Consider the following 22,039-nt stretch of genomic DNA (forward strand, 5'->3'; position numbering starts at 1 on the left):
GTCCACGGAGGCAGCAGTTCAGTCCCTGGAGACGGAGCTTTGGGGCTTCCCACAGGGCCCAGAGTTGCGGGAATTTGGGGCTGGGCTTAGCCAGCTGCTTCCACCCACCAGAGAGCCACTTCTGCTTTCTGCCTCCCCAGGAGAGCATTGAGCAGACGCCTCTTGTTGGCCTGCAGTTCACTCCTTTTCGGCCGCTCTGGGGCTGCCTTGGGGGCAGCCGGATGGCTGGGGATATCACCTACGCTGACCTGCGCTTTGCAAGAAGCCCTCCAGAGAAGAGCCATGGGGAGGTAGGGGTCAGCCTGGTTAGGGTCCTTCCGGGCTCCCGTCCATCCCCTCCTTCTTGACCCCCTTTGTCTTCCAGAGCCCAATGAGGGGAGCTCACCTATGAGAACCTCCAGGTACCCCTTGGCCTGGAGAAAGAGGCGGCAGAGGGTGGCACCCTGAAGAACACCCCAGAACTGCCCTGCTGGGCCACCACCTGTCATCGCTGGAGACCAGGTGAGTAGCTGTACCACACACACCCCCCAGCTCCAGGCTGGCAGAAGCCTCTCCTGCCTATGCCTGGACAGCTGGCAGGAGACTGCAGCTGGCACATGCCCAGCTGGTTCCTCTCTCCAAGGCTAAGCCACCCGCTCACTTCAGCTGAGAAAATAGGAGCCACAGCAAGGACCGAAAGAGGAAAAGCTGGGGAAAGGAGAGGGGAAAGAGATGAGGGAGAGAGAGAAAGATAAAGAGAGAGAAAGCTCACATGAAGGTGAAAGAAAGATTTAATTCAATAACCCTCTGCAATTTTGTTCACCAAAGAAAGGATCAAATTGTTGAGGAAAACTAGCCAAACTTTATTCAAGCATCAATCAATTGAATAGAGTTGGAAGGGAGCTTGAGGTCTTCTAGTCCAACCCCCTGTTCAAGCAGGAGATTTCTATGTTGTAAATATGTTTTATTTTCCATTTTCATTTTCGTACAGTCACACATATACTGTACAGAACCGGGGCCATATAACATTAAACAATAAGCACAGCCATTCCTCTTGTCAATAATACCCCCAAAATAAAGACCCAATGTACCTCTTCGACCCTCCATACACCTTTCTTTCGCCCCCCTCCAACTTTCCATCTTCCCTCCAACATTCCCCTCTACCCTACTTCCCCTCCCCCTCTACCACTCCTCTCTCCCAGTACACTCCCTCCCTTCCTTCTCACCCTCCCTCCCATCCTCTCACCCACCCTCTCTACCCTCTTTCTTCTATCCCTCTACTCCTCCCTTCGGTGTATTTCTACTATCTATTAATATATTCAGCTTGTCCTATTTTTACACTGGAATTAAAGAGCAACAGTATACAAGTGCAATCGTGTTACTTTAAAATCTAGCACATACTATATATCCTCCCTCCCCCCCTCCCCCCTAAGACCCTACTCCCTCCCACCCCTCCAAGCAGGAGATTCTAGACCAGGGGTTCAAACTCGATTTCATGGGAGGGCCACATCAGGGTTCTGTTTGACCTCGGGGTGGCCAGGATGGGCGTGGCCAGTTCAACATCACTCCTGTCGGGAGGCGCCTGTGGTGGCCCAAACAGGCTCCCGAGCTCCGTTTCGGCTGCCATGGCCTCCTGCAACCCTTTGCCAGTGAAAACGGAGCTCGGGAGGGCCGGGTGAATGGAGCCCATTTGCAATGGCAGAAGCACTGCGGATGGTCCTTGCTGTTTCCGGGGCAGCCCGCAGACCAGATCTAAGTACCCCACGAGTCAGATCCAGGCCCCTTCAGTTTGACACCCCTGCCTTGTACCCTTTCGACAGGTGGAGGTCCAGTCTCTTCTTGAAAACCTCCAGTGATGAAGCACCCACAACTTCTGAAGGCAAACCGTTCTCTGGTTAATTGTCCTAACCATTAGGAAACTTCTCCTTGGTTCTCAGGTTGCTTCTCCCCTTGGTTAGTTTCCATCCGTGGCTGCTTCTCCTGCCCTCTGGTGCTTTGGAGAATAGGTTGCCCACACCCTCTTTGTGGCACCTCTCTGATACCCGAAACTGAATCATTGGGTGGGCTAGAAAGAGAGAAAGAAAAAGGGAGCCTGGATAATAGAAAGGCGACGGGATGAGGGTGAGAAATCTGAAGGAGCCAATTCCTTCCTTTTGAGCAAGTGAGATAAGGAAAAAGTCTTTTGTAAAGAGAAGTTGCTGTGGGGGTGGGGGGATGTGGAGACCCTCAAGCCTCTCACTGATGGGGAGGGAAGAGCTCCGTTTCGTTTCTCACCTCCCGCTTCTTCTTTTTTTAAAGTCAACACTTTGCAATTGTTCTGCTTGGGACAGGACAAAAAGGCTATTTTGGCAGTGGAAACACAGCCGTGTTTGAACTGGGCATTATTCTGGAGCTGGTCCAGTTTAGGCGTGCAAGTGGTGGTGGTGGTGGGGGGGGGCTAGAGACATCAGAGGGAAATGGAGAAAGTGTTTGCGACAGAAAGGGGAGAAAGGAGATACAAAGAAAAAGGGGGTGTGTGAGAGAGGATGGGAGGGAGGATGAGAAGGAAGGGAGGGAGTGTATCGGGAGAGAGGAGTGGTAGAGGGGGAGGGGAAGTAGGGTAGAGGGGAATGATGGTGGGAAGACGGAAAGTTGGAGGGGGGCGAAAGAAAGGGTGTATGGAGGGTCGAAGAGGTACATTGGGTTTCTATTTTGGGGGGTATTGTCGACCGTGACCCGTCAAAACCGCGGAGGACAAAATCGCGCTCGACGAAAGCGCGCATTTGACGTCATCACAGCGCGACGAAAAAAATTAAAAATTGAAATAAAATTAAAATTAAAGCAAGCCGATTCACATAAAGGTAAGGGTTAGGGTTAGGGTTAGGGTTAGGTTAAGGGTTAGGGTTAGGTTTTAGAGCGTTAGGGTTACGTTTAGCGTTAGGGTTAAGGGTTAGCGTTAGGTTTAGCGTTAGGTTAAGGGTTACGTTTAGGGTTAGATTTAGGGTTAGGTTTAGGGTTAGGTTTAGGGTTAGGTTTAAGGGTTAGGTTAAGGGTTAGGTTTAGGGTTTAGGTTTAGGGTTAGGTTAAGGGTTAGATTTAGGGTTAGGTTAAGGTTAGGTTTAGGGTTAGCTTTAGGGTTAGGTTTGGGGGGGTTAGGGTAAGGTTTTTGCTTTATTTTTACATTTTCGATCACAGCGCGATGTTTTCGTCGCGCTGTGATGACGTCAAATGCGCGCTTTCGTCGAGCGCGATTTTGTCCTCCGCGGTTTTGTGGTGGAACCATTGTCGACAAGAGGAATGGCTGCGTTTATTGTTTAATGTTATATGGCCCCGGTTCTGTACAGTATATGTGTGACTGTACGAAAATGAAAATGGAAAATAAAACACATTTACACGAAAAAGGGGGGGGGCAGATTTTGGAGAAAAGTTTGCAGATTTATTATTTTTTATGTCACTGGACGTTATTCCAGCTTTACTCAGCTGTGGGATAACAGCAGCGACTGTTTTAATAGGACACCAGGTGATCCCTCCTCTATTCCACATTATGGAAGAAACAATTTTCCGAGCAGGGGGGGGGTCGGGGGGGCATTGCACTAAGAAGGATCTGGACTTTTCTTTCAGTGACAACCCGCCCAATGCTGGGAGCCCTGGCCCTCTGCCTCGTCCTTCTGGCCATCAACATCACGCTTGGCGTCCAGTGTGAGTAGCAGCTGCTTTACGCATAAATCTGCACCCCGGCAGTCTCCGGGGAGCAAGTGGGCAGACGCCCAGATTCTTGGGTGGGGAGAGAAGAAGGGTCTCCTGGAGGTGTCATCGTGTCTCCCTCTGCACTTGAGGGAGGGCAGGTGCCCATGCAAACCAAGGGTAGCCCCACTATGGGAGGCTGTGGGGCAGCCTCTGCCTGTGCGGGACTCTTGCTCTGAGGACACTCAGCTCCTGCTCATCGCCACAGAGGAGGCACCACCACTGGGAGAGCCAGGGCTGCTGACCTGAGAACTGTCTCCCACCTGGCAGCCCAGGATCCCGGAGACGAGACCTTCACCCGCGCCCACTTTCCCTCCAGACATGCAGGCCTCCCGGCAGCTCCAGCAAGCATCTCGCGACCACGCGGCCAAGAGCCTCTTCCTGGGAGAAAGAACCCAGCACCTACAAGCACAGCCTGGAGAAGAGCCAGCACCGGCTGCGCCTGACCGAGCAGGAGCTCAACTCCACCAGAAGGAGCTCAACTCCACCAAGAAGGAACTCAACTCCACCAAGAAAGAGCTCAATTCCACACGGAGGCCCTTTGGCAGAGCCGGGCGGCCAAGAACCAGACTTGGCAGCAGCTGCAGCACCAGGAACTCCTGCTGGGCCAGGCCAACCACAGCCTGGCTCTCCTGCAGAGGGAGTGGGCCAGCCTGGAGATCAACTTCAACCAGGCCTCCTCCTGCCAGAAGATTGGTAGGATCTGGGCTCTGTCTGGGCTCCCTCTTCCTGCCATTGGAAGAGCCTGCGTGGTTGGGGACCTTGGGGGGCTCCCCTGAGCAGGAGGCGAGGTCTGGGTGGGCAAATCCCACGTATGGGGTGGGGTGGGGGGCTTGCTTCTCCACATTTGGTAACTTCCTGGCATGAGCAGCCCCCAGATTCTGAGCCTGGCGTCACTGAGCATCTTACACCTCGTCCCCAAAGTATCGGTTCCTCAGCCTGGACCAGGGGAACAAGAGCGTGACCAGCTTCCTCTTAAGCTGTTGCAAATGCCGCCTCCTCGTCACGGACTCCCCAGAGATGCTGGTTGCACCCCGCACCCCCCCTGGCCAACTTACAGCTGCTTCGATGGCAGCTCAGAGCAGCGGGATGGAGTGGGGGGCGGGGGCGCATCATGGAGCAGTGCTGACCCTTCCCCAGTCGTCCTCCCCTTTTGGCCTCAGTGGCCCTGGGTGGAGCGGACCTGAGGAATCTCCAGCAGACGCCACTCACCCCTCCGAACCTTCCCTCTAGGGTGCTGCCCCGACGGATGGACACTGTTCCGCTGGAGGTGCCTGTGGGCGTCGGAAGATCAGATATCGTGGTGGCAGAGCAAGTTGGCCTGCGAGGAGAAGTCTTCGCGGCTGCTGGTCCTCCCGGAGCCCTGGTCGGTGCGAGAGCTCTGGGAGGCTGTGGGTGAAGCATTCACCCAGGTGAGGAAAGGTGGAGCAAAGAGCCTCGGGGGGGGATGTGTTCCCTCCATAAGATTCGGCATCCCCCCTCACACCCCCAGTCTCAACGGAGCAGCACCAACTTATGCTTAGAATGTATGAGCAGAATTTTGCCTCTTCACACGCTGTAGAGTTCAAGTTTGTCAAGATCCATCTGGATCTTCAGCCTATCATTAGGATTTTGGCTATTCGTGCCAGCTTGGTATCATCCGCAAATTTGGCAAGTTCCCCTTCTATTCCTTCATCTAAGTCACTTATGGAGATACTGAGTACTGGGCCTTTTGGTACTGCTTACTTCCCTCCATGTAGACGTAGTATAGGGTGACCAGACATCCCGCATTTGGCGGGACAGGAACGCCTTTTCATAATTTTTCCCGCGTCCCGGGCCGTTCTCAAAAAACCCACTTTATAGAATTCTGGGAGTTGAAGTCCACGTACTTTCAAGTCTTCAAGGTGGAGAAACACTGAGATAGATGATAATGAGATGAGGAGGGAGAGGGAGAGAGGAGAGAGAGAGAGAGAGAGAGAGAGAGAGAGAGAGAGAAAGAGAGAGAGAGAGAGAGACCATAACTAGATAGACAGATAGGCAGGCAGATAGACGGATGGATAGAGAGAAAGAGAGAGAGATAGGTAGGCAGGCAGATAGATGGATGGAGAAAGAGAGGGGAAAGAGGGAGAGGGATACCATAACCAGATAGACAGATAGGCAGGCAGATAGACAGACAGACGGATGGATGGATAGAGAGAGAGAGGATGTGTATAATTAAGGTGACCAGACGTCCCTAGTGAGGCCGCGGGCTGGCAGTAACGCCGCGGCCAGCTCCCTCCCCCCCCGGTCAAAGGCGTCCCTCTTTACCAATCTGAAAAATCTGGTCACCTTAACGTAGTACCATTAAGGACTACCCATTGAGTACGATTTGTCAGCCAGTTACGAATCCACCTGGTGGTGATGCTGTCTATCCCCCATTTTTCTAGCTTACCAAGAAGTAGGTTGTGGTCTACTTGGTTGACTTGTAATTTGTAATTTAATGAGTTTATATGCCGCCAATCCCGAAGGACTCCGGGTGGCTCACAAATACAAGATAAAAATAAAATTGACAAATAGGGGAAAGAACAAAAAAAAAAAACAATTCAAAACACAACATACATTAGGGTTAAAACTGGGGGTTGGGCCTGATTTAAAAATCAGCAACCCCAGGCCTGTCGGAACAGCCAGGTTTTGGTGGCTTTTTGGAAGGCCACGAGTGGGAAGGGTCCGGATTTCTGCTGGTAGCTCATTCCACAGACCCGGAGCAGCTACAGAAACTACATAACTATATTATGTCCTCAGCATTTCACTGGTCTGCTAATTCAGTCACTACGTTGAAGAATGAAATAAGGATTGGTTTGGCATGATCTGTTTTTAACAAACCCTGCTGGCTACCAGTTTATTACTTTGCTCCTTTCTAGAGTTCCTCGGGTTCAAATTCCTTCTGGGTCGGACTTCAGAAAGACAGTAAAAAAGTCTGGAAGTGGGTGGATGGTTCCCGCTATAAAGGGTGAGTGGTGGAGGCTGGGGGGTGGAGTGGCAGAGGAGGCTGCCCTGGGGAAGCAGGCAGTCACTCTGCCCACTGGAGATCCTGGCTCTCCCTCCAGGTCTCTGGCAGAAGTGCTCGGCTGCTGGGAGTGAAGGTGTGGAGGCAGCTCTGCAGGGAGACTTTTAAAACCCCCCCCCGCCCCTTCCATACACCCCCCCCCGGACCACCCAGCCCAGGTTTGCATTTCCTGGTTCCGGGCTCCTTCCTAGGCTGCTTTGGAAGGATTGAGGGCGGGTTGTTTTATCTGCATCGCCTGGAAGATGCCGAGTTTGGCCTCTTTTATGAACTGAGAGGTATTCAAACTGCTTGACTGCTCTTCCTTGGTGCATTTTTCTCCTGTCGTTTCTTATCTTCTATTTCTTTCGCAAGGAGGACCTCAACAGCTGTCAGTGCCCCAGATCTCTCTGGGACCCATGAAAGGTCCTTTCCTCCCTCCTTGTTTAACTTGCTTACGGTGCTTTTCCATTGCTCTATTTCCCAGGTGATGGGGGCCCAACGGCTCAGTGGTTAAAGCCACTGAGCTTGTCAGCTGGAAAGCTGACAGCCCGGGGTCGATACCCGAGCGCCACGAGGCGGAGTGAGCTCCCGTTCTTGCCCAGCTCCTGCCTATCTAACCATTTGAAAGCATGAAAATGCAACTAGATAAATAGGTGCCATTCCTGTGACAATGTCAGGGTTGACACCCCCAAGCAAGTGAGACTCTGAGGAGCGTTCCATGGGCCTCAAGGCGACAGCCATGCTGGCCAATGACCACGGAAATGTCTTTGGACAATGCTGGCTCCCTCGGCCAAGAAACGGCGAGGAACATCGCCCCCTGGAGCCAGACGGGGCAAACTTTTACCTTTATTTCCCAGGCGAGAGCCAGTTTGCTGCACTGGTTCAAGGCCTCAGACTGGGAACGGGGAGACGTAGTCTTGCTTCAGGTGACCTGAAGTGGGGGTTCCACCACAAAACCGCGGACGACAAAATCGCGGTCGACGAAAGCGCGTATGTGACGTCATCACAGCGCGACGAAAAATATCGAAAAATGTAAAAATAAAGTGAAAACCTTACCCTAACCCCCCCAAACCTAACCCTAAACCTAACCCTAAACCTAACCCTTAACCTAACGAAAAACCTAACGCTAACCCTTAACCTAACGCTAAACGTAACGCTAACGCTCTAACCCTAACCCTAACCCTTAACCTAACCCTAACCCTAACCCTAACCCTTAACCTAACCCTTACCTTTATGTGAATCGGCTTGCTGTAATTTAATTTTTATTTCAATTTTTCGATCTTTTTCGTCGCGTTGTGCTGACATCACATACGCGATTTCGTCGACCGCGCTTTTGTGGAACGCGGTTTTGACGGGTCACAGAAGTGGGTGCCCCCTTTCAGCACTGGGAATGGGGAGCCCAGGGCCCCTCTGAAACTGCAGCAGAGGGAGGTGTCAAGAGCGGCTCAAAGGCAGCACAAAAGTGAAAAGCTTGTCACATCTGAAGGGAAGCCCCGTGCCCACGGAGAGGGCTGTTTTTAACACAGGTCCCGTGTTTGCATGGCACAAAGATCCCCATTTGGGTCTTGGCAGTTGCTCGGCAGAGAAACTCTCTTGCCACCGTCTCTGGCGTCCTTTACCTGCTTTAGTCCACTTGGGGAATTCGGCTGCTGCAGAATTTGTGTTTCACATTTAGCAGAGAAAGAAAGAAATCTGTGAATATGTTGACTTTGGGGCTTCTTCATAAGTGTCTTTTAAACATTCCAGTGAAACTCTACACAACTACTACGACTACTACAACGGGGTCATGCACAATGGGCAACTGCGGTCAGAAAGATCATCAACAAACTACAGATTCATCTGCGAGAGGGCAGCCAGTCCTGAGGACCCCTCCCACAATGGGTACGCAACCCCCTTAAAGAATGCCAACAGACCCTCTCCAGGAAGGGAGGGAGAAAGCGCAGACTCCTCTCCCGCATCACAGATCTGGGAATTCTGATTCCTTCCACATTATGGAAGGTGACACGAGGACTCTGGATCTCATTGGGGCCCCTTCTCTTCCCCCCCCCCCCGCCCCATTCAGGGTGCTGTAGAGCAAAATCCACCCTTAGAACCTCCTGGCAGCCTCTTGCTCTTGCATTTGCCCAGGTTCGCCTGGTGCGCCAGTTGCGGCCCTACCTGAATCGGGAGGCCCTCACAACAGTCACTCGAGCCCTTGTGATCTCTAGGCTGGAATACTGTAATGTGCTCTACATGGGGCTGCCCTTGAAGAGCATCCGAAGACTTCAGCTAGTCCAGAATGTGGCCGCGCGAGTGATCGTGGGCGCACCACGGTTCGCCCACATAACACCGATCCTCCGTGAGCTGCACTGGCTACCTGTTGATCTCCGGGTGCACTTCAAGGTCCTACTCACCACCTATAAAGCGCTCCATGGTAGTGGATCTGGCTATTTGAGAGACCGCCTTCTGCCAATTACCTCCCTGCGTCCCATCAGATCGCATAGAGTTGGCCTCCTCCGTATTCCATCCGCCAGTCAGTGCCGACTGGCGACTACTCGGAGGAGAGCCTTCTCTGTTGCGGCTCCGACACTATGGAACAATCTCCCCGTGGAGATTCGTACCCTCACCACCGTCCAGGCCTTCCGCACAGCCCTCAAGAACTGGCTAACCCGTCAGGCCTGGGGATAATCTTATTTTCGCCCCTCCCGAATGCTGAGTGAATGTTGAGTTTTATTGTCTAATTTACTTTGTGCACATTTCTTTTTTCGTATTGTCCTACACTCCCCTTCCTTTTTGATTGTAAGCCGCCCTGAGTCCCCTCAGGGAAAAGGGCGGCCTATAAATAAATAAATCTACAAATCTACAAATCTCCCCAAAGCTCCCTCTGGCCCACAGGGGGGCATTTTCTGCCCTTAAGAAATTCTTCCTGATACCCAGCCAAAATCTGAAATTGAAGCCCAAAATCTCTGTGCCTGGCTTTGATCTCTGCCTCTTCAGCCCCCCCCCCCCACTTCCCCAGACTTCCTTCTCCAGACTCAGCAAATCAGCCGCTCCCCCCCATATCTGCTCATTTTGTTTTCTCCCCTCCCCCCCCATTTGCCCAAACCCTTCCTGAAAAGGGGGTGCAGCATTCTGGAGCGGTTTTCCCCATGCAGAACCGGGAAGAGCAAAGGTGTCTTTGACCTTCTGATTCTGTCAATGTGGCCCGGAATTGTCCTTGCCCGTCTTGCTGCCACCTCATAGCCCCCCCAGCTTATGTTCAGCCTGCGATCCACCAGGACCCCAGACCCTTTTCACATGCAGCGCACCCTCTTCGGCCCAGCTGCCCAGAGGGGTCCTCCTCACCTTCTTTCCCTCCTGGTGACAACATCTCTGCTTTCTTCCTTCAAGGCTGCGATGGGGCCCTTGAGAGACTTCGCATCTCTTTGGACTGCAGGCGGCTGGACGTGGGCGAACCAAGTGAAACTGTCTATTGGCAGCTGCGGCTGATGCTGCCCACCAGCTCCAGGGCCAGGATGAAGCCTTCTTCCCAAGAGGTGGATGCCTCCACTAAGGAAGCGGGTGGCAGCCAGGATCTTCCTCCTTCCGAACTGACCATGGGTGGATGGCAGAGGCATCCGCAGGGGCTGCCAACCACATTGAAATGGTGGGTCCTTTTTATGTGCTGGGGAGCATGGCATGTGCATTGCAGTTCTGCTCATGCTCACCCTTTGGACCCATGGTCCGTGGCCCTTGTGGGTAGCCCTTGAAGAGCAGCCCAAAGGGGAGCCTTTCCTCAGCTTCACCCCGAGGAGGAAACCACAAAAGCTGTCTGCACCTGGGACCCCCTCAGGAGGCCATCCTGGTAAGCCTCCGGAGCCTGTGAGTCCAATAAAGCCGTCCAGCAAGGAGGGAGTTCATGCGTCATGCTTCCAGGGAGCGTCTGGGCTGGCCTGAAACTCCCGAGCAGCCGCTCCGTCAGGGTGGGAGGGGGCAAAGCCCAGAGCGTCCAAGGGGACGGAAGCCTTGTTCCAGTTCACAGTCCTGGCGCCAAACTTGATTCCGCTAAGCCTTTTCTGCAGAATTTGTCCCATTTGTCAAGAAACCGCAAGACAACATCGCCATGATGGGAACTGGAGGCTGGTCTCTGCTTTGGCCCCTGGCCGATTTCACCCGCACGCCTGCTCTTTGGCCCCGATGATCTCGGCCACCATCTGCAGCAACAAAAACACACACACACACACACACACACACACACACAAACACACCAGGTTCTCAATAGGGTAAAACGGCCTTCATAGCTCCTCTTTCCTGCCTGGCTTCTGTCAACCGCCTCTGATTTGCATATCATCCTTCTGGCTGGGGATTATGGATACTGGAGTCCAGTGCATCTGGGAAGAAGATCTAGGACAGTGGTTCTCAACCTGTGGGTCGGGACACCTTTGGGGGGGGTGTCAAACAACCCTTTCACAGGGGTCGCCTAAGACCATCGGAAAACACATATTTTCAAAAAAAATAATACAGAAAACCTATAATAATTGTATGGTTGGAGGGTTGGTCAACACAACATGAGGAACTGTATTAAAGGGTCGCGGCATTAGGACGGTTGAGACCCACTGATCTAGGAGCAGGCTTGTTTTGCCCGAGGGCTGGCACTGGGCCTTTTGGCCATGAGCCCCTCTGGGCTGGAGGAAGGGAAGGGTGGGCGGAGATGGGGCAGTGACCTGGGCAGAGGGCGGCTTGTGTGGACGACTCAAGGATTGCAGCTCAGCAGGGTCAGCTCCCAGGATGGAGGCAGAGCTGAGCCTAACCTGGGTCTGCCAGCATCAAAGGCTCAGGCCCAGCCTTCTGGGAGGAAGCGTGAGGCCACAAGAAGGGAGTGTTTGGGTACACACAGGTGCACCTGGTGCAGTGGTGGGTTTCAAAAATTGTTCGAACCTACTCTGTGGGTGTGGCCGCTTTTGTGGGAGTGGCTTGCCGCCCATGTGACCGGATGGGAGTGGCTTGCCGCCCATGTGACCGGATATGAAGATGCCGGCGACACTTGCCAGAACCACCTTAAATCCCCTCCGTGACCCGTCAAAACCGCACTCGACTAAGCCGCGCCCGATTAAACCGCGTCGCTGACGTCATCAACAGGGCGAAAACAGCCAGCGCGGAGAAAGAAGGGCGCTTTAAATAGCGCTTTGAAAGCAAGCCGATTCAACTTAAGGTAAGGGTAAGGTTTAGGGTTAGCTTTAGGGTTAGGTTTAGGGTTAGGTTAAGGGTTAGGTTTAAGGTTAGGTTAAGGGTTAGGTTTAGGGTTAGGTTTAGGATTAGGTTTAGGTTTAGGGGGGTTAGGTTTAGGGGTTAATTTTAGGTTTAGGGTTTACAGCGTGCTTCTGTCTCTGCACTGTTGTTGCCCTGTTGATGATGTCAGCGACGCGGTTTTGTCAGGCGCGGTTTAGTCGAGCACGGTTTTGTGGTGGAACCAATCCCCTCACACACAGCACTGGCCTGCATAAGAATATGATGTAAACTTGTTTTTGAAAAGGCATCTTTGGTTTGCATTAAAACAACTTCAACACACGCAATGTTCTGATTGCACCACAAACGCAGTAGTCATCCTTGCCTTTCACAGAGGCCCTGAGTTTTATAAATAGGAGCATGATAGTGTAGAATAATCATATCCAAGGACCAGTGGTGGGTTTCAAAAAATTTTGGAACACCTCTTCTGTAGGTGTGGCCTGCTTTCCGGGTCCACTGGTGGAACCTCTTCTAACCGGTTCGGTAGATTTGACGAACCGGTTCTACCGAATAGGTGCGAACGGGTAGGAACCCACCTCTGACCTGGTGTCTATACTTTCCTAGACTGTTTTCCTGAAAACCTCTTCCACGACCAGCCTCTCTGCCAGATCGGCCCCCGTTTGAACCCTCAGGAGAGAAAGACCCTCGACTCCATTTGTTGTGGAAGGGGTATTTTTACTAAAGGCCAGCAGTTATAGAGTCACCAAGACAGATCTGAGGATTTTATTTATTTATTTATTTGTTTGTTTGTTTGTTTGTTTATTTAATTAGCTTGTATGCCGCCCACTCTCAAAGAGACTCAGGGCGGCTTACAGGTAAAAAAGGAAGGGGGGGGACATACAAAAAATAAAAACAACATTAAAAATTTCACAACATTCATATAGCTTAGAATGGGGCTGGATAAATCAACAGCCCCAGGCCTGCCGGAATAGCCAGGTCTTAATCGCTTTGCGGAAGGCCGGAAGAGTAGTAAGGGTCCGGATCTCAACGGGGAGATCGTTCCATAGGGCCGGAGCAGCTACAGAGAAGGCCCTCCCCCGGGGAGTCGCCAGCCGACATTAACCGGCAGATGGAATCCAGAGGAGGCCTAGTCTGTGCGATCTTATAGGTCTCTGGGAGGTAACTGGCAGGAGGCGGTCTCTCAAGTAGCCAGGTCCGATAGCATTTCCCATGTAATCCAGTCACTTTCCTTTCTCCCGGGCCTTCCCTTCCTCTTGTCAAGAGGGCCAAAAAGGTTCAAATTAGGGGTTTTGGCAACAGTCCCACCTGTCGGCATAACAACATTCTTACTAGGAAGCCAAGGTCATCCTTTGTTTTGTACCTCTTCACCTGACCAGAACTGGATGGGTGGAAGCTGCCAGCGTGGCAGTGGGAGTTTGGACCTTGGGATGGGATTGTGGGTGTGGGGGAAAGATCTTGAACTTTCAACTGGGTGGGGAAACCCGGGAAGCTTTCAGATTCGGGTTTTCCCAGATGGGCCAACATGTCTCTCTTCATCAATTGGAGCTTTGAGGAATCCTTTGCCTCGGACTCCGATTTACTTTTGGGTGCTACTTGGAAGCCTGACAGGCCGTGGCTGGAGGCCCAGAAGGCCAGAGACTGAGGAGGGCTCCTTCACGGCAGGCGAAAGCTGGGGTCTCCAAGCGGAGCCCAACCCTGCTGACCCAAAGGATGAAGGGACAGGCATGGACCCGTCCAAGATCAACAGGCTTTCCAGCGATCTGCTTCCCGCCTCCCTTGGCCCCCGATCGTATCTGAGCCCTTCGGGACTCCTGGGAGGAGGACATCAACGCAGAAATGTCCTCACCGGCTCCGCCTCCACCTCCCAAACTCCACCCTCCCATTTCAGGAGAGTTTCCGCACTTGGCAGGGAGGTCAGATGGAGACGGCCAAGGTTTTTCAGGCCACCAGCCGGCTTCACCCAAGTTGCCCCCCACTACTCTTTCTGCCACTCCAGGCCACATCTCTGCTCCCCCCCTTCACTCACAACTTAAGATGGTGTGGAATATTCAGTCCTTGACTTACAACAGATTGTTTAGTGACCTCCTCTTCGTCTCCACTGGAGCCTGTCCTACTTCCCTACCTCTCGTTCAAGCCATGCCTCAGCAGACTGAACAGCCCAGGGCTCCGAATGTGCCTCTCGGAGCTTCTCTCCGCCTTGATGCTGGAGAGCAGACGAAGGGCTAAAGTGCCCAGGGAGACCCCCTGAGAGATGGAGGACCACCTGCTGAAGGGCCTCTTGAAGCTGTTGCTTTTCTCTCGCCAAGCTTCCTTCTGCCTCTCCGAGAGCAGCTGCTGGGAAATGCAGCAAAGGAAGCCCTGGCTGGCATGGGCAGGGTCTGCTCCAAAGCAGATGGCAGAGACCCCTCCCCTTAAAAGGGAAGGGTTTCTGGGTCCCAGTCCACCCTGCGGCCTGGGGCTTCATAGAGGTCTCCCATCTCATTGCCAACCAAACCTGACCCTTCTTAGCTTCTTCGGGATCCACCATAATCAGCCAGTTGTGCTGACATAGGTTACGTTGCCCCCTAAAACAGGGGGCACCAGGGAAACTGTTGCCCTTGTATGACTTGTGGACTTCAACTCCCAGAATGTCAGCCTAGCCAGCATCATTGCTTTCCTTCAAGCTTGCTGCCGGCTGCCTTGGAAACAGGGAGGGAGGGAGCGATGGGCATTTGGGAAGGGAATTGTGCAGGTGGTGTGAGAGTGGAATTGCTGAGAAGCCATAGGGAGGCTTGGAATCAGGGAGGGCAGATTGGGTTGTTTAACAGCTTCAAGGCCAACCGTCCGTGAAATGGCATGCAGGAGGGCGGCACGGAGCACCTGAACCAGAGACATTCTCAAAACATATTCCTGGCCAATGATTGGACTGTGGTTGCCTGGATACTGAGGTTAGTTTCAATTTGTCTTTTGTTCTTTCACAGTAAAAGTCCCTTTTCTTTGAATCTATGGAGCCAAGGTTTTTCTTCCCTGGGGGTTGATCGGAGGCAGCCGTGACACAGAAATTCCTGAGCCAACCATGCTGGCTTTGAAGTGCCCAAGTCATAAAAGGCCCATAGTCCCCAACCTCCGTTCTAAAACAAACGAAAAAGACGCTCCATTAAGTTGACCTGCATTCTGGGTGATTTCATGGATGTTTCCCTATATTCCTCTCTTTTTTTTAATTGACAAATTAAATCAGGTGGTTGGACTAGAAGTCTTCCAAGGTCTCCTCCCACTCTCTTCTTCAGTTATTTTCTTAATAACTAGAGAACTGGTTTTTCTTTTTGTTACTTTATCGAAGTGTAAAAGATAAAGAAAAATGCAAATAATGGGAAAGTTAGGAAGGGGAAAGGAAAGAGGAAGAAGGATAGGGTAAAGTATAGAATAAAGTATAGACCCGGTTACAGCACAGAAACCGCTTTGGTCGCATTGACCGATGATCTCTGGAGGGCCAGAGATGGAGGACATTCCTCCATCCTGGTCCTCCTTGACCTCTCAGCGGCTTTCGATACCATCGACCATGGTATCCTTCTGCGACGACTGCGGGAGGTGGGAGTGGGAGGCACCGTCTTGTGGTGGTTCTCCTCCTACCTCTCGGACAGGTCGCAGTCGGTGTTAGTGGGGGGGCAGAGATCGTCCCCGAGGCCCCTAACTTATGGGGTGCCTCAGGGCTCGGTTTTATCCCCCCTACTATTCAACATCTACATGAAACCGCTGGGAGAGATCATCCGCAGGCACGGGATCAGATACCATCAATATGCGGACGATACTCAACTGTATCTGTCCGCCCCGTGCCAACTCAATGAAGCGGCAGACGTGATGAACCGAGGCCTTGAGGCCGTTATGGACTGGATGAGGGTTAACAAGCTTGTGCTCAACCCAGAAAAGACCGAGTGGCTGTTGTGTTTCCCTCCCAAAGATTCCACCAATATTCCATCTCTCAGGCTGGGGGGTCAAATTCTATACCCCTCAGAGAGGGTTCGCAACTTGGGAGTCCTCCTGGATCCACAGCTATCGTTTGACCACCACTTGACGGCTGTGACCAGGGGGGCATTCGCCCAGGTTCGCCTGGTGCGCCAGTTGCGACCCTACCTGAACCGGGAGGCTCTCACAACAGTCACCCGGGCCCTTGTGACCTCTAGGCTGGAATACTGCAATGTGCTCTACATGGGGCTGCCCTTGAAGAGCATCCGGCGACTTCAGCTAGTACAGAACGCGGCCGCGCGAGTGATTGTGGGTGCACCTCGGTTCACCCACATAACACCTATCCTCCGCGAGCTGCGCTGGCTACCTGTCGGTCTCCGGATGCACTTCAAGGTGTTACTAGTCACCCATAAAGCCCTGCATGGTAGTGGATCTGGATACTTGAGAGACCGCCTTCTGCCAATTACCTCCCTGCGACCAATAAGATCACATAGATTAGGCCTCCTCCGTATTCCATCGGCCAGCCAATGCCGGCTGGCAACTACAAGGAGGAGGGCCTTCTCAGTAGTAGCCCCGACCCTTTGGAACGAACTCCCCGTGGAGATTCGTACCCTCTCCACCGTCCAGGCCTTCCGCACAGCCCTTAAGAACTGGCTAGCCCGTCAGGCCTGGGGACAAGGATAGCCGCCCCGCCGGAATGATGAATGCATGTTTTCGATTTTTTTTTTTTCGATTTTATTTAACATTTATAGGCCGCCCTTTTCCCTGAGGGGACTCAGGGCGGCTTACAATAGTAAGGGAAGGGGAGTGAAAGACAAAATACAGAAAAAAAATGTGAGATAACAAAAAGTACTAAAACACAACATTCACTCAGCATTCGGGAGGGGCAAGAAAATTTATCCCCAGGCCTGACGGGCTAGCCAGATCTTGAGGGCTGTGCGGAAGGCCTGGACGGTGGTTAGGGTACGGATCTCCACGGGGAGATTGTTCCAAAGCGTCGGAGCAGCAACAGAGAAGGCTCTCCTCCGGGTGGTCGCCAGTCGGCACTGACTGGCGGATGGAATACGGAGGAGGCCCGCTCTATGCGATCTGATGGGACGCAGGGAGGTTATTGGCAGGAGGCGGTCTCTCAGATAGTCAGATCCAGATGTTGCTTACTATTTTATTATATGTTTTTATGTCAATGTCTGTATTCCCCCTCCCTGATTGTATGTGAGCCGCCCTGAGTCCCCTCAGGGAAAAGGGCGGCCAACAAATATTAATAAATCTCTAAAAATCTCTAAAGATGAAAAAACGGTATGAATACAGTAGAATAAGGTAATAACATACAGACCTGATTGTTTCCTTTTGCACAATGATGCTTACGGGACATTTCTATAGCAATAAACTTTGTGTTTCCTGAATAGTAATGAAGAAGTATATGAATCGATATTGGCTATTTGCTTTTATTATGAATTGCTTATGTTACTATACAATTGTTACTGATTAAACCAATATTTGCCGTTTGCTTCTGAGATGAGATACTGCTAGAAATCATTTATTAAGAATTGAGCTTTGCTGTTGGCTTCTTGCATACGGTCAGAAATTACTTGTTTTCCAGCCCAGCAAATTGTAACCTTAATATACTGGATGACATTACTGCAAATGTTATCTCACTGCTGCATTTCGCTTCTATCTCTGGGCTTCAAAGCTAGGCACATTCTTGAAAACATAGAAGAAATTGTTACACGGGAATATCAGGCCCCATAGATAAAGGAACCAAACCAGGGAGTTTTCCTGGCTCATAAATCCTTAAAGCCTTCTGCTGGAATAACAACTTGGCCAAGGGGGGCTGCCACCCCCTCCCCAAGGCAATATTCCCTCTATTTTTTTTTCAGTGTGAGCAGAAAAGTATAGTGATTGAGCGGCATATTTTCATGCCTGAGCACCTGAATTTTTTTCACAGATGTCACCTAAGACTACAATGAAATCAGTATTATTTGAAACTCAAGTTATGTTTATTCAAGGTACCCGCTTAATTAAAAGTGTTATATAATATCAGTATCACTTAACAACGGTCCTGCTTAGCAACCAAAATGTTGGCTCAGAAACTCTGGCATTTGAAGCACGCAAGTCTTAAAGCTGTCAAGTTACAAGACCTTTGCACCCCTAGCCCTTTAGGGAAAAAACCCCCAGGGGTCTTCAAACCTGACAGCTTTAAGCCTTGTGGACTTCAACTCCCAGAATTCCTCCTCCAGTCATGTTGCAGCAACGTCATCTGCGTGGAACTGCTCCATCTTCGTTTTTTTTTACAGGGGGCAGGGCTGCCACTGAAGATGCCAACGAACCCCCCGCTGCCACTAAATAGCTGCTGCTGCCTCCTCCTCCTCCAAAAGCACCAACATATTTGCTGCCCAGCGCTGCAGCCGAGGTGAAGCCTCCAAAGCTCCCGCAGGCGCCCCCGCCCATGGCAGCGGCGGCGGTGCCTCCCCCTCCGCTCGGAGCACCTCAGCTGGGCGCTGGGTTACCCCTGCCGCAGCCTCCACCTCCTCCGCGGTTTTTCAGAAGCCATGAGGCCTTTTTCCCTGACCCCCCCACCCCCCCGCCGCCTTCCTACTAGTTCCCGCTGCCAAATGGCTCCTCAAAAGCACGGCGGAGGAGGAAGGGAGAGGGACAACGCGGGGGCCAGCTCAGGTGCTCTGCGTGGAGGCTAAGTCAAGGACTGGCTGTATTGCAGAGGAGCTGGGAGCCACCCAAGGATTTCACGGCGCTACGAGGAGGAGAGCAGAGCCTCCGAGCAGCTGCGGGGAGCCTGCCTTGCCAGGAGCGACCTTCGGCTGGACGGAGGGGCGAGGGCTGCCTGGAGAAACAGCAAGGGCCCTTTTGAGCTAGTGAGCAAGAACGTTTGTGGAGCACACCGGTTGTGTGTGGAGGCTCCACGCAGAGCACCTGAGCTGGCCCCCGTGTTATCCCTCTCCCTTCCGCCACGCTTTTGAGGAGCCATTTGGCAGCGGGAGATAGTAGGAAGGCAGCGGAGGGGGGGGGAGCAGGGAAAAAGGCCTCATGGCTTCTGAAAAACCGCGGAGGTGGAGGCTGCGGCAGGGGTAACCCAGAGCCCAGCTGAGGTGCTCCGAGCGGAGGGGGAGGCACCGCCGCCGCTGCCATGGGCGGGGGCGCCTGCGGGAGCTTTGGAGGCTTCACCTCGGCTGCAGCGTTGGCGGCAAATCTGGCAGTGCGGTTGGAGGAGGAGGCGGCAGCAGCTCTTCCCCTCATCTTCCGGAACCTGTGGCAGAAATCACTGCGCGCAGTTAAAAACGGCCGCGCGGTGTTTTCTTGCAATGTGCGCGGCGGCGCAGCCGCACCTTAGAGGGAACAGTGCTCTCCACTCTCCAGGCATTTCATCCCTTTCTCTCCACAATGCATCCTTTGATGTCTATAAAGGTTGCTCCTCTGACTGAAGCTCTTTCCACACTCCAGGCATTTATGAGGCTTTTCTCCTGTGTGAATCTTTTGATGTGCATAAAGGTGGCTCCTCTGACTGAAGCTCTTGCCACACTCCAGACATTTATGAGGTTTTTCTCCTGTGTGAATCTTTTGATGTGCATAAAGGCTGCTCCTCTGACTGAAGCTCTTTCCACACTCCAGGCATTTATGAGGCTTTTCTCCTGAATGGATCCTTTGATGTGCATAAAGGTTGCTCATCTGACTGAAGCTCTTTCCACACTCCAGGCATTTATGACGCTTTTCTCCTGAATGGATCCTTTTATGTTCATAAAGGCGGCTCTTCTTACTGAAGCTCTTTCCACACTCCAGGCATTTATGAGGCTTTTCTCCTGTGTGGATCATTTGATGTGCATAAAGATCGCTCCTCTGAATGAAGCTCTTTCCACACTCCAGACATTTATGAGGTTTCTCCCCTGTGTGCATCCTTTGATGTCTATAAAGGGTGCTCCTCTCAGTGAAGCTCTTTCCACACTCCAGACATTTATGAGGTTTTTTTCCTGTGTGTATCCTTTGATGTCTATAAAGGTGGCTCCTCCCACTGAAGCTCTTTCCACACTCCAGACATTTATGAGGCTTTTCTCCTGTGTGGATCCTTTGATGTGCATAAAGGCTGCTCCTCTCACTGAAGCTCTTGCCACACTCCAGACATTTATGAGGCTTTTCTCCTGTGTGGATCCTTTGATGTGCATAAAGGCTGCTCCTCTCACTGAAGCTCTTGCCACACTCCAGACATTTATGAGGTTTTTCTCCTGTGTGGATCCTTTGATGTGCATAAAGGCTGCTCCTCTCACTGAAGCTCTTGCCACACTCCAGACATTTATGAGGTTTTTCTCCTGTGTGGATCCTTTGATGTCTATAAAGGTTGCTCCTCTCACTGAAGCTCTTTCCACACTCCAGACATTTATGAGGCTTTTCTTCTGTGTGGATCCTTTGATGTGCATAAAGGCTGCTCCTCTCACTGAAGCTCTTTCCACACTCCAGACATTTATGAGGTTTTTTTTCTGTGTGGATCCTTTGATGTCTATAAAGGTTGCTCCTCTCACTGAAGCTCTTGCCACACTCCAGACATTTATGAGGTTTTTCTCCTGTGTGGACCCTTTGATGTGCATAAAGGCTGCTCCTCTCACTGAAGCTCTTGCCACACTCCAGACATTTATGAGGTTTTTCTCCTGTGTGGATCCTTTGATGTGCATAAAGGTTGCTCCTCTCACTGAAGCTCTTGCCACACTCCAGACATTTATGAGGTTTTTCTCCTGTGTGGATCCTTTGATGTGTATAAAGGCTGCTCCTCTCACTGAAGCTCTTTCCACACTCCAGACATTTATGAGGTTTTTCTCCTGTGTGGATCCTTTGATGTCTATAAAGGGTGCTCCTCTCACTGAAGCTCTTGCCACACTCCAGACATTTATGAGGTTTTTCTCCTGTGTGGATCCTTTGATGTGTATAAAGGCTGCTCCTCTCACTGAAGCTCTTTCCACACTCCAGACATTTATGAGGTTTTTCTCCTGTGTGGATCCTTTGATGTCTATAAAGGCTGCTCCTCTCACTGAAGCTCTTGCCACACTCCAGACATTTATGAGGTTTTTCTCCTGTGTGGATCCTTTGATGTGTATAAAGGCTGCTCCTCTCACTGAAGCTCTTGCCACACTCCAGACATTTATGAGGTTTTTCTCCTGTGTGGATCCTTTGATGTCTATAAAGGTTGCTCCTCTCACTGAAGCTCTTGCCACACTCCAGACATTTATGAGGTTTTTCTCCTGAATGGACCTTTAGATGCTTTCGAAGACACTGATTTCTCTTGAAGAATTTTTCACATTCCGGGCACTGATATCTCTCTTCTTCCTCCTGGATCCTTTGGGGATTCCGGGGTCTTCCGAAGGACCCTCCGCCCTCCAGGCCCGTCTCGGCGTCTCCGCCCGTTTCCTCCTCCCCGCATCGCCCTCCAGGCAGCCGCCTTTCCCGGACTCCCGCTGGGCTCATCCCTCCTGCAGCTTCGGAGCCCCCCGGCCTTTCCCCGCCGTCTCCCGGGGCTCTTCCGCGGGGCCCGCTCTCCTCCTCCTCTCGGGCGGCGCTTCCCTCCCCCGCCGGGCTCCTCCGTCCTCCTGCAGGGGAGAAAGAGAGGCGGGTCACGGCGGCGTCCCCCTCACCGCAGGAGAGGCCCAGGCCGAGGCCTCCCCTCCCGAGGACCCGAAGGAGACCCTCCCAGGCTGCCCCTCTGTCCCAGCAGACTCTACTTACTTCCGGTTTCTCCGCCTCCGAAGCGAACCGCTCCCTCCGTCAGCTCTCTGGTTCCGAAAGGGAAGGCGCTCCATATACCAGCCCCTCCTTCCTGCGAAGCCCCGCCTTCTCCTCTCCAGGCACCGCCTCCTTGATGTTCCCCCAAAGGAGAGAAAGGGACCCGCTAGAACAATTCGGTTCTCAGCCTTCCTGATGTCGTTCGACACCGTTCCTCCTGCGGCGGTGATCCCCAAGCGCCAAATTGGGCTCCAGCCTTCCCTTCGCCGCCACGTTCCCTTCTTTTACTTCATTCTCCGCGCCTGGTTTTCCGCCTCAGCAACCTCCGTAGCTCCGCCCACCGAGCGCCGTAGCTGGGAGGGAGCTGCTTTCCCAGTGTCCTCTGCGCTTGCGCGTCTGTCCCCACTCCGGCCCCTCCTTTCGCCCCGCCCCCAGCCAGCCACACGGACAGGCGGAGGGAGGGGCGGG

At 52.4% G+C, this 22,039-nt stretch overlaps 1 protein-coding gene and 1 non-coding gene across 2 annotated transcripts in view; one reads left to right on the plus strand and one right to left on the minus strand.

The window, feature by feature from the left end:
* Positions 1-302: 302 nt before the first annotated feature.
* LOC106553362 (uncharacterized) lies at positions 303-4,988 on the plus strand. Its single transcript, XR_015696819.1, has 3 exons — positions 303-501; positions 3,580-3,657; positions 4,022-4,988. It is a non-coding gene; the product is annotated as an uncharacterized LOC106553362 (transcript).
* A 14,069-nt stretch (positions 4,989-19,057) lies between these two features.
* LOC148045258 (uncharacterized) overlaps positions 19,058-22,039 on the minus strand; it is a 56,166-nt gene continuing 53,184 nt past the window's right edge. The window contains exon 6 of the mRNA XM_087715239.1: positions 19,058-20,974. Within this exon, the coding sequence (XP_087571365.1) occupies positions 19,196-20,974 (1,779 nt within the window). The 3' untranslated portion in view covers positions 19,058-19,195. The remainder of the gene's footprint in view (positions 20,975-22,039) is intronic.

Source organism: Thamnophis sirtalis, unplaced genomic scaffold (assembly GCF_051295495.1).
Source record: "Thamnophis sirtalis isolate CommonGarterSnake01/CBP01778 unplaced genomic scaffold, rThaSir2_p1.2 scaffold_5, whole genome shotgun sequence".
Lineage (NCBI taxonomy): Eukaryota > Metazoa > Chordata > Lepidosauria > Squamata > Natricidae > Thamnophis > Thamnophis sirtalis.